This window comes from Amblyraja radiata, chromosome 10 (assembly GCF_010909765.2).
Source record: "Amblyraja radiata isolate CabotCenter1 chromosome 10, sAmbRad1.1.pri, whole genome shotgun sequence".
Taxonomy (NCBI): Eukaryota; Metazoa; Chordata; class Chondrichthyes; order Rajiformes; family Rajidae; genus Amblyraja; species Amblyraja radiata.
The window spans coordinates 26,264,664-26,284,031 of record NC_045965.1 but is presented as its reverse complement, the minus strand read 5'-3'; the positions used below and the strand labels follow the sequence as shown (position 1 = coordinate 26,284,031).

Here is a 19,368-nt window from a genome sequence, read left to right as displayed (position 1 = left end):
TACCTGTGCTGTCACTTTCAATGAACCATGTACCTGTACTTCTAGATCCATCTGGTCTACAACACTCCCCAGGGCCCACATTCACTGTGAAGGTCTTGCATTGGTTTGACTTCTTGTGGAATCAGTAGAAGATCTGAGAGGGGAGGAACTCAGATCTTCTACCACCTCCAGTTTAAATTCCATTTTGAATATTTTGGAGGACCAAGAACCAAGAACTGATGATATTCAGAAAGCTAATAATAATATCAGGTGTTGATCTGAATCCCAAGCATAATTTAGGCACTAGGCAACAAATAAAATTTCAAAATTAAATACTCTGCTCTTATTCTTTGTGTATTTGTCTGGCTTTCAGTTGCTTTTTCACCTTCCAAACTTAAAGATTTCCAGATCTCTACCTGAATCGAATACTAGTTTTCACATTATACCCCATAGTTTTTGCATATTTTAAATAAATGTCATAAATAAAAATTGGTTTTAATTCCACAATCATAATTTGTAGGCAAGCTAGGAATTCAAACAATATCACAATGATTTTGTTGTTGTTGCAAATATAGAGAAGCCAAAACATTCTGCAGTGTTTGCCACTCTAGAAGTGTGTTACTTCAATGCAGAACCAATTAGTCACTCCCGTGCTTTGCTGTTCACTCATCAACTGCCCCAGATACTCAGCAGTTAACAGGAATCATCTAAAACAAGTTCTAACAGGCTGGATTTAGTAATGGGCAGATTTACAAAAATGACTTCAATCATGGATTTATGATCAGCATGGATCTATGAAGGGGAAATCCTGCTTGATGAATCTTCTGGAATTTTTTGAGGATGTGACAAGTAAAATGGATGAAGGAGAGCCAGTGGATGTAGTGTATCTGGATTTTCTGAAAGCCTTTGATAAGGTCCCACACAGGAGATTAGTGGGCAAAATTAGAGCACATGGTATTGGGGGTAGGTTATTGACATGGATGGAGAATTGGTTGGCAGACAGGAAACAAAGAGTAGGAATAAAAGGGTCCCTGTCAGAATAGCAGGCAGTGGCGAGTGGAGTGCGCTAGGCTCGGTGCTGGAGTCGCAACTATTTACAATCTATATATATGATTTAGACGATGGGATTAAAAGTAACACTAGCAAATTGGCAGATGATACATAGCTGGGTGGCAGTGTGAACTGCGAAGAGGATGCTTGGAGGTTGCAGGGTGACTTGGACAGGTTGAGTGAGTGGGCAGATGCATGGCAGATGTAGAAAAATGTAGATAAATGTGAGGTACACTTTGGCGCAATAACAAGGAGGCAGATTATTATCTCAATGGTGTCAGATTAGGAAAAAGGGAAGTGCAACAAGACCTGGGCGTCCTTGTACACCAGTCACCGAAAATAAACATGCAGGTACAGCAGACAGTGAAGAAAGCTAATGGCATGTTGGCCTTCATAACGAGAGGATTTGAGTATAGGAGTACAGAGGTCCTTCTGCAGTTGTACAGGGCCCTGTTGAGACCACATCTGGAGTATTTTGTGCAGTTTTGGTCTCCTAATTTGAGGAAGGACATTCTTGCTATTGAGGCAGTGCAGCGTGGGTTCACAAGGTTAATCCCTGGGATGGGAGTCCAGAACCAGAGGCCACAGTCTAAGAATAAAGGGGTGGCCATTTAAAACTGAGATGAGAAAAAACTTTTTCACCCAGAGTGTTGTGAATTTGTGGAATTCTCTGCCACAGAAGGCAGTAGAGGCCAATTCACTGGATGAATTTAAAAGAGAGTTGGATAGAGCTATCGGGGCTAGCGGAATCAAGGGATATGGGGAGAAGGCAGGCATGGGCTACTGATTGTGGATGATCAGCCATGATCACAATAATAATAATACATTTTATTTATTGGGCGCCTTTCAGGCATCTCAAGGACACCTTACATAGGTTAACAGGAAATATAAACATATAATCAGAATAGAATAAATAATAAAGACATCACAGAAACACAAATTAAAAACAGAATTCAGTCCAAAAACAAAAATCAAAAACACAATGTGAAGAGAGAGCAGCGGCAGCTAAAGCGTGCCAGCGTCCACTCTCCCTTCACGGCAGCCATCTTGGACAAAGACTAACAGGATTACCTTACAGACAAAAAATCATCCTCCCACAATGGACACCACTGTGGGGGAAGGCATAATGTCCAGTCCCTATCCCAAGTTCACCCCAAAGTCAGGCCTAATGAGGCCACCGCAATTGCCTCTACGGAGGCCCGATGTTCCTGGCCGTTCTCACCGGGTGGTCTTGCCCCGGCGTCGGGAGAGTCCTCTCAGCGGCTGGGCCACCTGGAACGGCCGCTTTCTAGCTGGAGACCGCGGCTTCCGAAGCCGACAAGGCCGCGCCGGTTTGGAGCTCCCAGGCTCCCGATGTTGAAAACGGCGCCGCCCACTCTGCTCCGCAGACCCGCAGCCCGGAGGTGTTGAACACGGCGGTCTCGGCTCACCAGAGCTCCGGCGCATCGATCCAGCGCGGCGACCCAGGCAAGGCTCCGCTCCACGATAGCGCTCCAGCGCTGTGCCGCCACCGAGGCCGAGGTGCTGGGCGGTCCCCGCCAGGAAATGGCGCTACAGGCCCGCTGGTAGGCCACGAGGACGGGTCGACGGGCAGCCCAGAGAAAAAGCTGCCTCACCAACCAGGTAGGGACCTAGAAGTAAAATTAACCCCTACCCCCCACATTAAAAAGTCCATATCCCCTACAGACAAAAAACAGGACTAACTAAAAACTTTAAAACAAGCCGTTCCCCAAGATGGCTCCTCCTCCTCTGAATGGCGATGCTGGCTCGAAAGGCCAAATGGCCTCCTCCTGCACTTATTTTCTATGTTTCTATGCAAGTGAAAGGTGCAAAATATTTTGTCTTCGGAAGAACCAGATTTGTTTTTAATGTTTTTCTTTGTAAAAAAAAAAATCAGCTTGTTCGCAAGAGAAAATATTCTGCCCCTTTCACTTACTTTACACGATTTAAGTTATGACTTACTGAGATTGTTTTTATCCCTGCCATTGATTGGGGAAGAAGCAAGCAACTTTTACCTACCTTCTCTGCGTGTTTACCCTCCTCACGGATCTGGTCAGTCTCGTCGTCCTCTAAGTACTGTCCATTGTTCAGCACCCAGGCAGCTGTTCTCTCCACTGGGGACATGGTGGCAGTCTCTACCGGTGACTGAACCTGCATTAAATAAAGTCAGGTCAGTAGCTTAAACCTCTATACATTGCCAGAGTGCAATAATCACACGGGACAGCATAGTGGCGCAGCGGTAGAGATGCTGTCTTGTAGTGGCAGAGACCCAGGTTCAATCCCTAATATGAGAGTTTGTTCTCCCTGTGACTGCATGGGTTTTCTCCGGTTGCTCTGGTTTCCCCCCACACTCCAAAGATGTACAGGTTTGGAGGTTAATTGGCTTCAGTAAAAATTGAAAATTGTCCCAAGTGTGTAGGAAAGTGCTAGTGTATGGGGTGATCGCTGGTCGGCACGGACTTGATGGACCGAAGATTTCTTTAGCACTGTATCTCTAAAGTCTAAATTAGTCGGCGCCAGGATTAGAGTGCACAGGCAGTTAGTCTCACTTCCTCAGTGATTTACATCAAGTAACAGATCTAGGCATTGGCTACAAATGAATTAAATAATGTCAAAGTGACGTAGCAAACATTTTGTGATCATCACTTCCTCAGATAATTGAAAAAGCTAATAAGAGATGGACACTTAGCCTTACAGCATTGAGTTATTGTCAACAAAAACAAAGTAACATTGAAATTATATGTGCTGTTACATCAGTTATCAACAATGTATCAGTATTGGAGGGCTGCTTTTGACAGAAACAATCTCTTCTAAGATCATAAGACATTGGAGCAGAATTAGGCCATTCGGCCTATTGAGTTCTCTGCCATTCTTTAGAGATACAGTGTGGAAATAGGCCCTTCATCCCACAGAGTCCACGCCAAACCAGCGCTCACCCCGTTCACTAACCTACATACACTAGGGGCAATTTTACAACTTACCAAAGCGAATTAACCTCCAAACCTGTATGTCATTGGAGTGTGGGAGGAAACCGGAGCAACCCGAGAAAAGCCACACGGTCATAGGAAGAACGTACAAACTCCATACAAACAGCACGTGCTGTCGGTATTGAACCCGGGTTTCTGGCACTGTAAGGCAGCAACTCTATCATTGTGCCGCCCTTGATTATGGGCGATCTATTTTACCCTCTCAACTCCATTTTCCTGCCTTCTCTCTGTAAACTTTGAAGCCCTTACTAATCAAGAACCTTTCAAACTCAATGACTTGGCCTCCACAACCGTCTGTGACAATGAATTCTGCAGATTCACCACGCTCTGGCTGAAGAAGTTTCAACGTTCTCAAACCAAGTGTAAGAGGGGTTAAGTACAAAATAAAATACAGTGCCACAACTTGATTTTTAGACCAGCACTGTAACATTCCCACTCCGTGCACCAGCATCAAATTCCCAGACACAGACATGTCATGATAGTACTGAGCCAACATCCACCATAGGTGGAAACCTGCTCACACTCATTGAAATCGGGAATAGGATCCTTGCAGCAATACGACGCCTTTCATCACCTTGGTCTGGTATGTATTTATAGGCTTGAACTGAAAGGCCTTGCGGCATTAAGATATGCGTCCCTTCCAGAGAATTGGGATGCACATGAATGAGAGAAAAGGCAGGAGGAAGCACATGGAACGAAACCCATTCTTGCTGCTGTCAAGCAATTCCCATCACACTAAAGCAGCCGTGCTGAGTGCAGCACCTGTTGCTTGCTATAATTAGCCTGCCAACCTTCAACATTGGCGAATGGCAGTTTAGTTGAAACATCTGCAGAACAGCATTCTAGCAGAAACTGTCATAATCCTCAGGATGAGGGAATTCGCAGTAAAGTCGATAAAGAGGATAGCATTTCCATAACTCGAGTTACATTAGCTTGGAGAAGCTTCTCACCTGGTGTGTTTGCTGCTGTTTATGTACTGCCCGCACTTTGGGCACAGGGCTTTCCCCTTTTGATGATGTTGATGGCTGCCGTGACCGGTTTTCGCTGTGCGGTGGCTCAGGTGATGTCGATGGTAATCCGGTCATGCTGCCTGTGCTTTTCTGCGATGGACTAAGTGGTAACGAATGTGATGCTTTCACTCGTCCGCTGGACCCGGACAGCTCTGTCCTGCGGAGCTGTGAATGTCCCATGCAATTCTGCCGGGGCAACGCTACTGGGAGATTGCTCCTGTCCGGCATGGTGTGTCGTTTGGAGTAGTCTTCGCTATAGATACTGCGTTTGGCAAAATCCTCAATGCTACTGTTACTGGGGCCACTCAGCTTGCTGATCAGCTCTTCACTGTTAGTGTGGCTCCGGGAGCTGGTGGAACTCAGGTTCTCAGAACTAGAGTCCATGCCAGCTTTACTGCCTCCTGCTGGGGGGTTATTCAGTTGGTAAACGGGGTTTTGGAAGGACAGAGGTTGAAGGCTGCTCTGTTGGCTCAGAGCTGGATGAAGAGGCCTGCGGATCTGAGGGACACTCTGCGCCCCGCTCTGCACCTCCCGCGGCTGCTTGGTGTTTGCTGTGTGTGTAATTGAGGTCTGGCTGCCAGGGTGGCGTGCAGGAACACTGGGGATAACCGGAACGCTACTCGCCCCTTGAGTCACGGCAGTGCTCTGCAGATCTACAAGTGATACACTCCTGCCGTTATGCAGGGTGGACTCTTCTTCATCCTTGTCAGAGTAAGTCATGCTGTGTGTGGAGGCTGGCTGAGCTGGAAAGTGCGGCTTGCTATGGAAAAATGCTTCAATGTTCTCTTGAGTTGGAGACTGCAATTTCTGAACGTCGCTGGAAATATATAATAAAAATATATTTTACATTTGCATATTTACATTTCTTACAAAAACTTTTATTTTCCAAGTTTGCTTTTTATTTACATTTATTCTCTACCCAACTCTTCATCTTTCAAAAAGGCTTTTGGCACATTGGCCTTCATCAGTCAGTATTGAGTATTGAAATTGGGAGGTCATGTTGCAGTTATATAAGACATTGGTGAGGCCGCATTTAGAGTATTGTGTTCAGTTCTGGGCACCAGGTTCGATGAAAGATGTTTTCAAGTTGTAAATTGTACAGAGAAGATTTACGAGGATGTTGCCAGGGCTTGAGGACCTCAGCTATACGGAGAGGTTGAGCAAGCTAGGACTCTATTCCTTGGAGCGCAGGAGGATGAGGGGTGATCTTATGGAGATGTATAAAATCAATAGAGGAATAGATCGGGTAGACGCACAGAGTCTCTTCCCTAGAGTAGGGGAATATAGAACCAGAGGATATAGGTTTAAGATGAAGGGGGGAAGATTTAATAGGAATCTGAGGGGTAATGTTTTCACACAAAGGGTTATGGGTGTATGGAACTACTTGCCCGAGGAGGTAGTTGAGCAAGGACAATTGCAACGTTTAAGAAACAATTAGACAGGTATATGGATAGGACGGGTTTAGAAGAATATGGGCCAAACGTAGGCAGATGGGACTAGTGTAGATGGGACATGTTGGTCGATGAGGGCAAGTTGGGCTGAAGGGCCTGTTTACACGTTGTATGACTCTATGACTCTAATATTATACGCAGAGGGATGAGTTATCTTTCTTACATCAGGTATGATTGGTTTACTGGGTCAGGATGCCATGCAATCGACCAGTTTGCTGACCTCTGCTTTTCTCACAACAAGCAAGAAAATAGAAGAATTAGATGTACTTTAGTCTTGACCATTCAGATTATTGTGAGTTTTACACAAAGACTAATGTTCTGACTGAAATAGGTTTCTACTGGTAAAGTGGTCCATAAGTAATTGTTAACATGAGGCAAGTTATCTATATGCTAATTTTTTTAGAAAACTGCAATTCAGATAAATGTGCATTACACAAGTTAGCAGAAACATATACCACCTTTCAGTAGTCAATTAATCACCCTAGACACAGGAGAATGCAGTAAATCCTTGGTGATATGCAACTGAAACCAATTCTACAGCACCTGACATGTCTCAGCTGAACAAGGTGTGAGCAGGAAAGCTGCAACAATAGTGAATACTTTCAATAACTGGGTATGAGGGGAGGAGGGGTAAAAGAGGTACAGGCACTCCCAAACTTACGCAATGGTTACTTTCCATTAGCCCATATGCAAGTCAGATTTTACGTAATTCAGAATCACCAACTCTGTGCCTGTTTCCTCCCCTATCCAAAATAACTCACTGATAACACCGACTCAAAGCACGAGTCAATGTTGCTGGACTACAGCTCGTTGACTCAGCAGCGTCTGGCTGTGACTCAGCAGCAGCTAATAACTCAAAACCTCGCCACATCATCTGTAGAGGAAATGTATATCCACATCCTCCAGAGATGCTGCCTGACCGCTCAGTTACTGGGGTCAATATCACTGCTGGGAAGTTTGCTGGACCACTTAGAGAGGATTTAAACCAGAAGGACATTATGACTATGAAGGACAGGGAATTAGTAAAAAAAACTTGCCAAAGGAAACAAAGGATGAACAAAATGCAATAGATGGTTTCATGATCACATGCATCAATGAATCAAAGAGATTAGGTCCAGGGGAACAAGGACATAAGTAGACATGTGCCCGCATGGCATCACTATTACAGAAAGGTATCATTGAGATAGGGATAAAAGTGAGGATTGGCTGAGGTGGTGCAATATTGGTTAATGAAATAAATGCAACTGAGGAGAGATTGGATGCTGAAGATTAACATATGAAACCAAACTGGTTGAATTGAGGATAACAAATGAGCTATCATACTGTCGGGAGCAAAGTATGGACCCTGCCAGTGCCAGAGTCCATGTCAGAGAGAGATTGAAGATCAAGTAGGTCAAGTCTGATGTGTCGTATAAATAGCAGCAACAGCAGGAGATTTCAACTGCCCTAATTTTGAACAGGACAGAAATTGTATTAAAAATGTGGACAGAGTGTAAAATTCTTAAAATACATCCAAGATAATGTTTATGATCAGTATATAGTTGCTCAACATGAGATACGACAATTCTGGCTTTAGTTTCAGTAATTAAAGTGTGATGGTGAAAGGATTGGCATAGGGAAACTATTTTGTCATGGTGATTGATCATAATTAAGTTAGTTAGCCTAATTATACAAAAGGACAAAGATTCCTGTAGACCCAGAGTGTAAGATTTAAACCAACATAATGCCAAATTTCTTTGCCCAAGATTTGATTGACTAAATGTAGTGGAAACAGCAATTTAAAAGTGGATGAAGTCAGAACTTTTGAAAGGATTCAAGAAATACCTCAATAAGGATCAAAGGTAAATATGTTTCCGCTTAGAAAAGGATAAAGGCCAAATTCTGGACCCACTGGAGTTCAAAGAGCATGTGTGATCCAATATGACACCTGTGACAAAGAATGAGTGCTCACTTTTGCAGGCCTTGAGCGTCAAAAATATGCAGGGGTGAAATTAGAGAAAAAAAATTAGGAAGGCAAAAGAGCTAAATAAAGATTCGTGGCAGATAAACTAGGACATTTTGTAAAATAAGTGAAGGAGGAAATCTTAAAGATAGCTCTTTAAGATAGCGGAGTCAGAGGATATGGTGAGAAGGCAGGAACGGGTACTGAATGTAGATGATCAGCCATGATCACAGTGAATGGTGGTGCTGCCTCGAAGAGCCGAATGGCCTATTCCTGCACCTATTGTCGATCAACAAGCAGGGCATTTTAGAAAAAATAACCAAAAATATTCCTTTTGAACCATAAATAAAGGTGGCTCTAGACACTGTGATTAAGGGGACAGAATGTGAAATATTGCTCATATTAAAAATAGAGCGAAGAAAAATATTCATTTGAATCACGCTGACTGCAGCTGGTGGAAGCAACAGCGTTCAGACAGCCTCAATCAAGCGTCTGTATTTAGGTGCATGCGTCATGAACTTTGGACATTTTGGGAGAGCCCAAAACTGTCTCAATTCTCTTGTCACTGAATGGAGCAAAAGTCTCTCTCCCCATTCCCTTTCTTTGAACACAGTAATGTTTTTATTCACAAACTCGTCCAAAAGAAAAATAATTTTCTGGGGATAACAAGTGTAGCTTTCTCAGACAGTGCAGATGAACAACAAACAAAACTGAGGCTAATGTGGAAAAATCTAGCAACAAATTCCTACCTGTCACTGGGATCCTCGAATATCCGCTGCAGTCCAGACGACACACTGCCACTCACATTTGGGGAAGAACTGACGTGCTCTCCAAATCGACGGACCTGCTGCTGGATTGGTGTGGGGCTAGTTAGTGATTTGGTAATATCGCCGAGTATGCGTGGGAGAGGGCCAAGCTTCGCTACTGTTGCCTGTAGAAATGAATTTTCACCCTGGTTGGACAGTACCACGGAAACATCCACAATTTATTGGGTGGAGGATGGCGATTGATGTGAACGGAGCAGAATGCAGATGCGCCGAACAACATAACCATGATGATTGTGGTTAGGAAGGCAGCAAAAATGGTGCAGGAGTGGGGTAGGGATGAATGGAAGGGAAGGAGGAGAAAGGGGACATAAATAAATTAAGAACAAAACTAACGTAACTCAATGTGCTCTCAAACTTATCCATTCCAACATAGCATTCAAACATACAAAACATGCAAAATAAATTTCTTAAATGATTCTAAAAACAAAGCAACTTAAATGAAAAACTTGCATCCACCCAGAGGAAGGGAAGGATGGTTGGGAAGGATTCACTTGCAAAAGAAGAGACTGAAAATGGGAGCAATACCAAACTGTTTATGCATGCAAACAATTGTAATGTCAGTTTGATGTTCATAGTATAAATTATTACTTCTACTTATAATATAACAGAAACAAGATACAGTGCAATAGTATAGTCTAAATTCAGTCTTAAAATAATTGAGAGCAGTAAGTTTTTTGTTTGGGACATTCAACAAAAGTGCTACTTTTAGCCAAGGTTAATCATCTTAATTTCCTTAAAGTGAAAAAATAGATTACACTTTTATAGGTAGGATGTAAGTGAAACTAAATACGCTGTGAGCCTTCTATTGTTGAAAATTGTGACCACTTTTCCAACCAACTTCTGCTGGAGTACGATCCCAAGCACAACAACACTTTTGTCCTCATCAAGGGAGATTATTTATTGCCTTCACCAAAGAACTTGAAGCCATTTGTTGAGTTCTGCCAACTCTGACAAACTAGATTGCCAATGGGGACCAAATGAACTGTACAGCAACCAATATTTCAAGTGAGTAAATGAAAGAACTTCCTGTTTTAATATATTTCTATGAAGAAATAAAAGTATTTTTGCATTATCTTCTTCTGCATGCTAGTTTAGATACGCTGGAGCAGCCAACACCTACTGCAGATGCTGGTTTAAACCGAAGATAGGCACAACAAGCTGGAGTAACTCAGCGGGTCAGAAAGCATCTCTGGAGAGAAGGAATAGGTGACCTTGTGGGTCGAGACCCTTCTACAGACTCATTAACAAGTGAATTTGACTGAAGGATGAGTGCAGACGTGGTCACTGTTAACAACCCTAGGGTCCAGCAGTTCCCAACCAGAACACATCATCTGCCCAGCCACCCATTCTAATTAATTAGTTGTATTTATTTATTTAATTTGCTTGTATTTGATTTCATTACTTGAAACATGCAGAACTTGCTCACGCTGATATGCTCTGAGCTAAATCACGTGACTAATCAGGATAGACAGAAAGAAAACTGAACAAAAACACCCTGCCAATCCATCTGCGAACATCATGAGTAAGGATAATCGATGTATGGTCAATTAAGAGTTAACTGCGAGAGACCTTTGCTGACAGTAGTGAATCTCTGGAACTCCGTGTCCCAATTTAAGTTTACCCTGATCTTTGGGTATGCTTAAGGTCGAAATAGAAAAAGAGTTGAAAGATCAAAGTCCATTCCCCTTGGAGAGACGTAGGTTCCCAGGAGCGGCAGATGCCTCCCAGGAGACCACAAAGAAGCCGGTGTCAGGAGTGGAGCCAGCGGTGGCGCAGTAGAGTTGCTGCCTTACAGTGCTTTCAGCGCCAGAGACCCGGGTTCAATCCTGACTACGGGTGCTGTTTGTCCAGAGTTTGTACTTCTCCCCGTGACCACGTGGGTTTTCTCCGAGAATTTCGATTTCCTCCCACATTCCAAAGACATGCAGGTTTGTAGGTTCATTGGCTTGGTATAAATGGAAATTGTCCCTAGTGTAGGATAGTGTTAAGTTGCGGGGATCGCTGGTTGGTGCGGACTCGGTGGGCCGAAGGGCCTGTTTCCGCACTGTATCTCTAAACTAAACTAAAATTACATGGAAAGCTTTTGTGTAATGAAAACAATTAAATTTAAAACAATTGAAGCAACAATGTTTGCCTCAACACAACTTCATTATTAATCAGAAATGTGAAGTTTGGAGGATTGAAGTAGTAAAGTATTAAAACTTGGATAAAAACACTTAAATTATTAAAAATATCAGATTATTAAAAAGCTTAGTGTTGTCCCATACCTACTGTGCTTAATAGTTAATAGATAAATAACTTCAAGGTACCTTGTCAAGTTGTGACACCACTTCCCAGAGCAGAGAGTGCAGGACAGAGAGCTCACGACCCAGATCAATATATCCTTCAAATCCTGGTGTGTTGGATATCGTGTCTGGGTTTGAGATTTCCACCAGAAAACGTTTCATCCCACTCCACTCATGTTCCAGAAAATCATTCATAAATGCCATGTATTCTTCTTTGTTCCCAAACCTATGGAAATCAATAGAAGTGATCGAAAAATAAAATGCTGACTGTCTCAGCGGGAAATGATTGATGGGTTTCAAGCATTTGTGTTCAGTATAGCCTGCAGAATACAGTCAACTAAAAATAGTTTTTTATACTCAGAACCAAGGCAAGGCAGAAAACAGTTAACAAACTTTCTGATACAGATTTAGTTACATTGCTAGTTACATTACTAGGCGGAAATGTAGTTGTTGATTTAACATTCCAGCAGGAAGTAAAGTGTCACCTCCACTTACGCAGTAAGAAAATCAGAATACTGAAAGCACTCATGAACTTAGTTGAAACCCTTTTTCAATTTGTCCTTATAATTACCTTCTTTAAAATTCACTATAAACCATCTGATCCCCTCAATTAAATTATTCACTCCTGGATATTAATTCAGACGTTAAAAATTACAAAATACAAATTAGGGCTGGCATTTATATCAAAACAAATAATCAACTTTGACCCACATAATACTCAAGCAACAATAGACGTAGACAACTGGAGCTAAAATGGCACACACAGCACTGCATAACATACTTGGTAAAATTGGCAAGATTCTGGATGACTTTGGCGATGAGGGTGAGGGTGCGAGACGTGCGATCATCTGGATACTCCTGCATCAGGCCAAAGAGGCTGGGAGACATAATTGCAGGGCAGAGGAATCGCAGGAAGAGTGAGGCACTGATCAGCCGCTCACTGGTTTCGTGCTTCCCACGGATTAAACATTGCTGCTTCCACGAGGCAAAGACTTCTTTAAGTTCCCGCGGAAACACACTGAAATAGAACCAGAAAAAAATGAACGTGGCAGACCAGCTGGCATTTGGCCCACACAAGTTAGTCTATTCCCTCATCCATCATGGATGTAGCAGACATCCCCCAGGGTTCCACTCACTTACTATTTTAGTTCCGAGCAAGTGTCTTAACCAGATCATTAATCTGTTTTCCTCCTTTAGTTGCTTAAGGTTTTTTCTCATGTTAGATCAAAAATATTGTATTTATATTTCCTCATACTGAGCTTGAGATTATCTTCTGGTTACTTTCTTCAAATTACATAATTCTCCATAAAATAATTCCCGCAAAATACTTATTTTAGAGTAGGTGTAAGAGGAGGAAATACAAATTTGACCTTGATAGGATATCAAAATGTCAAAAAGCACACATAATAAATACAAAAATCAAATTGCCAAATAACACATTCAGAATTGATATCTGGAAATTTTTTGTCATATAAGAAATGCAATGGATTTCTGGATCAATGAAATTATAAAATACATTTAGCAGCTCCCAAAAATTCAAGAAGCGGGTACATGTGTTTCTCAGAGAATGAATAAAGATTGTTGAATGGCTTCAGTCTTGTTCACTCAGTTGTGTTATCAATTATATAGTTCGGCTCTGATGATGCAACATGCTTGGGACATTGGTGGTGTCAGACTGGGCCATTTTCTGGACAGCTGATTGTTATTTTTATTAATACAACAACTTATCAATCCTCTTTTTTTTGATGTTGATTAGTATTACAATACATTTTCCAGTAAATCAGATGTTGAAAGAAAGCGCACAATACAGGGATCCTGTGAGTGGAAAATGGAGCCTGAGAACCAGAGCCCAGGAGATTGGAAAGGGAGCATAGGAACTGGAGCTTCCATGAGAGTATAGGGAGTATGAGATGTGGGGAATGCAGAAACAGGCGTTTCCAAAAGTGGGAAAGAAGTCAGGGAATCCAGGCCCTTTTGTATGGAAAAGGGAGTGGGGGAACCAGGGAGTCTGTGAGCAGAAAAGGAAGTGCGATATACATCATCTATTGGGACAGATGCCTGATCCTTCACAGGTACTGACCTTCCCACCATCGAAAGTATTTAGAAGTAGCACTGCCTCAAAAAGGCGGCCAATATCATTCTAGACCCACACCATGCTCTCATTTCAAAGGTACAGGAACTTGAAAACCATGACCCCCCACGTTAAGGGGTTGGACAGGCTAGATGCAGGAAGATTGCTCCCGATGTTGGGGAAGTCCAGGACAAGGGGTCACAGCTTAAGGATAAGGGGGAAATCCTTTAAAACCGAGATGAGAAGAACTTTTTTCACACAGAGAGTGGTGAATCTCTGGAACTCCCTGCCACAGAGGGTAGTCGAGGCCAGTTCATTGGTTATATTTAAGAGGGAGTTAGATGTGGCCCTTGTGGCTAAGGGGATCAGAGGGTATGGAGAGAAGGCAGGTACGGGATACTGAGTTGGATGATCAGCCATGATCATATTGAATGGCGGTGCAGGCTCGAAGGGCCGAATGGCCTACTCCTGCACCTAATTTCTATGTTTCTATGTTTCTATGTTCAAGAATAGCTTTATCCCAATGCCCCTCAGGCTCTTGAACACTATATAACATTACACTCAGCAACTATGAATTTCTATAGACAGTCTCTGCTTGCACTAAGAAGTTTAGAATTTATTGTACTGGTATTATGGTTATTATTTTATTGTATTTTAAAATATTATTATATATTATTGATGTGTATTGCATTTATGGGCCTGTTAGGCTGCTGCGATGAAAATTGTAGTTGTTCCGTTCATGGTACATATGACAATTAAACACTCTTGACAAATGACTGTTCTTACCAGTAGGAGTTGATAATCTTGCAGAAGGCCAATTCACAGCACATCTTGAGATTACTCTGATGTTCTGGCAGTTCACTGGATGAACACTTACTCTGGTCCACCTCGCAATTTTCATCTGATTCATAAAGTGCCTTAATGAACTCACCTGAAGCAGAAAGCAAGCAGGTTAAATTGACAAATTAACGAGGATGACACTGTTAGTAATATCATTTACAGGAAAAGTAGATTCTAAAATAACAGTGGCACCTCATTTGTTCAAAGATCTTTGGTTCATGGAAAATAAAGTTAAGAAATGGGGAAGAACACTGATAATTTGCAGCAACAAAGAGCAGCAGCAACAGAGCTTGTTTCATCCACAAGACAAGACCAGCAGCTAAATCAATACAGTTTTAGGGAGGGAAATTGCTTCTGACATATGTCAGTTCTTCTGGAGGTGAAACACACAAGGTACTTTTGGAGGAAACTGTAAATGTCGGATTTAATGGGACAGTGGGTCAAGGCAGACAATGGGTTAAAGTGTAGATGGACTAAGGCAGATCAGCCGAAGATGGAAGATGATTCTCAAGCCTGGTGGGGGGCCTCACTGAAACTTGGTTGAAAATGGATTATACCAGTGCCAGCAACCAGTTGAAAATAAAGTGAACTTAAGTAACCCCATGCCTAGATACTGCTGAGCAAACCCTCTACAGACTCCAGGGAATGAGATATGAGATGTGGCGTAATATAAAAAGAGATCTATCTGAAAGCATTTGCCCCAGGACATGTGTCCAAGTTGGCCAATTTGTTATAAAAGAGTTTGTTCTGAAACCAAACCCTGAATTCCGTATGAATTTTTTTGCGTCGACTGGTTCTTGCAGAAGATTAGACCTCAAGATAGTGACATTGGGGAAAATCAAGGGCAAGAATAAACATGATTTTTTGGCTATAATTAGTAGACTTTGTGATAAGAAACAGTTCTCGAGCCTCTGCAACACATTTAAAACAATGACTTACATCAGGTTAATGAGAGCAACAAAGCTCAATATTCTGATGATATAAAGTTCAGTGGAAAGTAAGTTAAGAAGAGGGTGATGAGATTTATGGTTAAGTAATTGGGTAGGAAGGCTTATCTTTGAGTGAAGGATGGGGAATTTATTTACTGGGGAACAAACAATTGAAAAGCAGAATAATGTATACAATCTGAAATTGTAGTAAACGTTGATGTAGTCCTGATGCAGGGTCTTGACTCCAAACATTAACTTTTACTCTGCCTCCACAGATGCTGCCTGGCGCGCTGATTTCCACCAGCAGTTAATTTTTTTTAATTTAGATTACAGCACTTTAACTCCCCCTCCCATTCTCAATCTGACCTTTCTGTCCTGGGCCTCCTCCATTGTCAGAGTGAGGCCCAGCGCAAATTAGAGGAACAGCACCACATATTTTGCTTGGGTCGCTTACATCCCAGTGGTGTGAACATTGACTTTTCTAACTTCAAATAGCCCTTGCTTTCCCTCTCTCTCTATCCCCTCCCCTTCTCAGTTCTCCCACCAGTTTTACTGTGTCCGACTACATGCTATCTCTGTCCCGCCCAATTCCCTGACATCCGTCTGAAGAAGGGAAACATCATCCATTCCTTCTCTCCAGAGATGCTGCCTGTCCCGCTGAGTTACTCCAGCATTTTGAGTCTACCTTCGATTTAAACCAGTATCTGCAGTTCTTTCCAACACAGTTATATTGTTAATTAGCATAAAACACAGAATATGAATAAGATACTGAATGAGACCACACTGTGCCCAGCTTGTCTGCTGGATTCTAAAGCAGATTCTACATCCCTGTTTTCTCTTTTAAATTCTCTTTATTCCTTTATTGAGATATTATTGCACATCTGACTGAATCAATAGCAGTGGCTAAACATTCCTATGTTCAACAACTCTGCAAAAACAAAAACATCCTCCTATCTTTCACCTTACTTCCTTGGTAACAATTTTACATTTATACTTCTTTGCCATTGACTCATGCAGGGAATAGATATTCAAAATTTTCTCATCAAAACAAAATCAATTAAAAAACTTCTGTTACATTTTCCTCTTACATTTTTAACGATCCTAGAAACTTAGCATTGGCTCATATCTCTCTTTATAATTGTGCTGCTTTGGAATGTAGGAACAGGCGTTTTGAGCCTGTTCTGCTGTCGGTGAGAATGGGCCTGATCTGTGGCCCAAGTCTACAACTTTACACTTTCAATAGATTTGTGTACATCAGTTTTAGATTTGAAATTAACAAATGATCTGGAGATGATCATTGGTGGCACTTGCTTCTGAGTCTGAAAACAATGGGTTCAACTGCAACTGCAAATTCCAATGAACTAATTTCTCATGACAAGATTTTGTGACTCGTGAAAGAAGAGTAAAAGCTTTCTTCCAAAAATACCCAAGAGATATTCCAGGTAAATGTCATCAAATGTTGTTGATTATTATCTGTTGTGGAGGAGGGGCACAGAATGTTTTGAACCACAATGCGTGTCATCCTCTCTCACACCCTACAGAGGACAGAGGAACACAGTACCCTACTTTTGGGTACTTCTTCTCTGTTCAAAGAGACTAGTCAGCAGTTATAAGAAATCAATACTCTCCATCAGAAAGAGAGCTGTAGCAGTAGCAGCAGCATCAGTGAGCATCAATCAAATGAATTTATTTATTCATCTATTATTGTATCTTACCTAAGGCATCGTGGAGATACTTCTGGCCAACAAGCTTCAAATACTCCTCTATGGCTTTTGTTGCTAAGGTATTTTCCCTGAAGAGGAGAACATCATGTTCCCCACATCGATCCACCTCAGACATCACCAAGTCCGTAAGGAAATCCTGGACGGAGAAAGAATTAAGAGCCTCAATGGCGGGTAACAGCTGATGTTCTGAAGTGTGAGGAGAATAATAAAATCTTCATTGGCATGAGCACTCACACACAGCTTTAATCTAAAGTGATTACGAGCAATTTATTGAAGCATAGAGACTGGAAATGAGGCACATCTAGGCGAACAGAAATGCAGGGGAGTGAATCATTCCCCATTACCTACCGTGCACAGAAGCTGGCACTGAGCCACACAAGGGAGAAGAAATTTACACACATTCAATATGTGAATCTGTTGTATGTCTGGCATGGGTTCAGCTTAACTCTTTAAGGTGTTGTCACTGCGCAATTAAATGCTGTATAAAAACCGCTATTTCTAAGACTCTTGATTGTACACCAAGATTAACTATTGCCGCTGGATTCATGACTAAATATTAAACATGCCCATGTTTATCCCATATCCCTCTAGATCTTTCCTATCTATGTATCTGTGCAAATTACTTTTAAATATTGTTATTGTACCTTCCTCTGGCAGCTCATTCCATATACCAACCACCCTCTGAGTGAAGATCTTATCCCTCAGGTTTCTATTAAATCTTTTCCCGCTCATCTTAAACCTATACTCTCTAGTTCTTGATCCACCTACCCGAGGAAAAATACAATGCATTCACACATCTATCCTCTCATGATTTTATACACTTCCATAAGATCACCCCTCAGTCTCCAATGCTCCACGGAGTAAAGTCCAGGCCTGCCTAATTTCTCCCTCTAGCTCAGTTCCTTGAGTTCTAGAAACTGGATAAATTAGAGATTATCACATTTCGATGCAATACATAATATTGTAAAGCTTTGAACATGCATGTGAAATTTTAACCACATGTAAAGTTAAGGGCCTGTCCCACTTTCCCGAGTTATTCACAAATTCTCCCGGGTTTTCCCCTTGATTCAAACTCGCAGACTCGTAACAGGGTCCGTAGGAGGCCGTTGGAGTCCGTAGATATATCGTAGCGGCTCGTTATGCCAGCCATAGGTACAAGGGCATCAGGTAAGTCGGGATGTTTTTTCCAGCCTGATAAAAAATGTCCACGAGTAAAAAAAAATACTCGGGAGGATGTCCCGAGTACCTACAGCTTGCCTAACGAGCCGCTACGATATATCTACGGACTCCTACGGCCTCCTACGGACCCGTTACGGACATTCTGCGAATTTGAATCAAGGGGAAAACTCGGGAGAATTTGTGAATAACTCGGGATAGTGGGACAGGCCCTTAATGCTACCTTATGTTGTAATTAAAATGTAATGAATTAGAAAGGATTGGATTTTTGTTAATTAAATCACAACATTCAACATTATTTGTCTTCCTATATTCTGCTCGCTCCCCTGAATACTGCATGCTGAGGTTTGGAACAAATTTCTACTTGGGAAAACAAGTATTACATGGCTTTAAACATCTGCAAATTATTTTGTAGGCAGCAAAATTGTATAAAAAATAGCCAAACACAACATCCCAGCTAATCAGAAAACAGATAATTTTATACCCCTCTCATTCACTGCAGAGTTCAGAGACAAAAGCTAAACCTACGATTCTGCAGAACAAGGTAATGCATTCAAAGAAACGTTTGACTTGCTTTTATATGGTGTCATTCATTACTTTAGTAGATTTGGAAAAGCTTTATAATCAAAAGAACAATTTCATTGAAGTGTGAGCAAATTTGCAATGTAGGAAATCCGGGAGCCAATTTTAGCACAGCAAGACTCCACGAACATCAACATGAAAATAATCTGAAAAAATATTTTAATGATGTTGAGGGATAAATACTGGCTGCGAAGGAATAAGAATCCCCAGTTTGTTTTAAACTGTATCATTGTATCTTCTACATCACCTGAGGCAGCAGAAGGTTTAACAGCTCATGTGAGAGACCTTCATCGCCACATGCCAGGGTGTAGAGTCAGCCCCAGGTCTCAAGACTGCATCAGACAGAATATGTATTACAGTAAGTCACCGAGCCACTGCTGCAGCTCCGAAGTTGCTCTTGTAGACTTGGTTACTAAACACTCAGATATATAGCTTGAGTTCACATAGTCTATCATTGCCTCCTGACAGTTAGCTGACCTGGGGCTAAGTTCTGAAACACACCTGCAACAAGGCTT

General features: G+C 41.9%; 1 protein-coding gene across 11 annotated transcripts in view; it reads right to left on the bottom strand.

Annotated features, from left to right (window-relative positions):
• rasal2 (RAS protein activator like 2) overlaps positions 1 to 19,368 on the bottom strand; it is a 351,759-nt gene that overhangs the window by 9,906 nt on the left and 322,485 nt on the right. For 9 of the 11 annotated variants that reach the window (XM_033028400.1, XM_033028394.1, XM_033028397.1 and 6 more), the window contains 7 exons: positions 17,087 to 17,231; positions 14,389 to 14,533; positions 12,313 to 12,549; positions 11,556 to 11,757; positions 9,169 to 9,371; positions 4,967 to 5,843; positions 3,049 to 3,180 (listed from right to left, as the gene is read on the bottom strand). In XM_033028400.1, the coding sequence (XP_032884291.1) occupies positions 3,049 to 3,180; positions 4,967 to 5,843; positions 9,169 to 9,371; positions 11,556 to 11,757; positions 12,313 to 12,549; positions 14,389 to 14,533; positions 17,087 to 17,231 (1,941 nt within the window). The remainder of the gene's footprint in view (positions 1 to 3,048; positions 3,181 to 4,966; positions 5,844 to 9,168; positions 9,372 to 11,555; positions 11,758 to 12,312; positions 12,550 to 14,388; positions 14,534 to 17,086; positions 17,232 to 19,368) is intronic. The other 2 variants (XM_033028395.1, XM_033028398.1) reach the window with 1 other exon arrangement.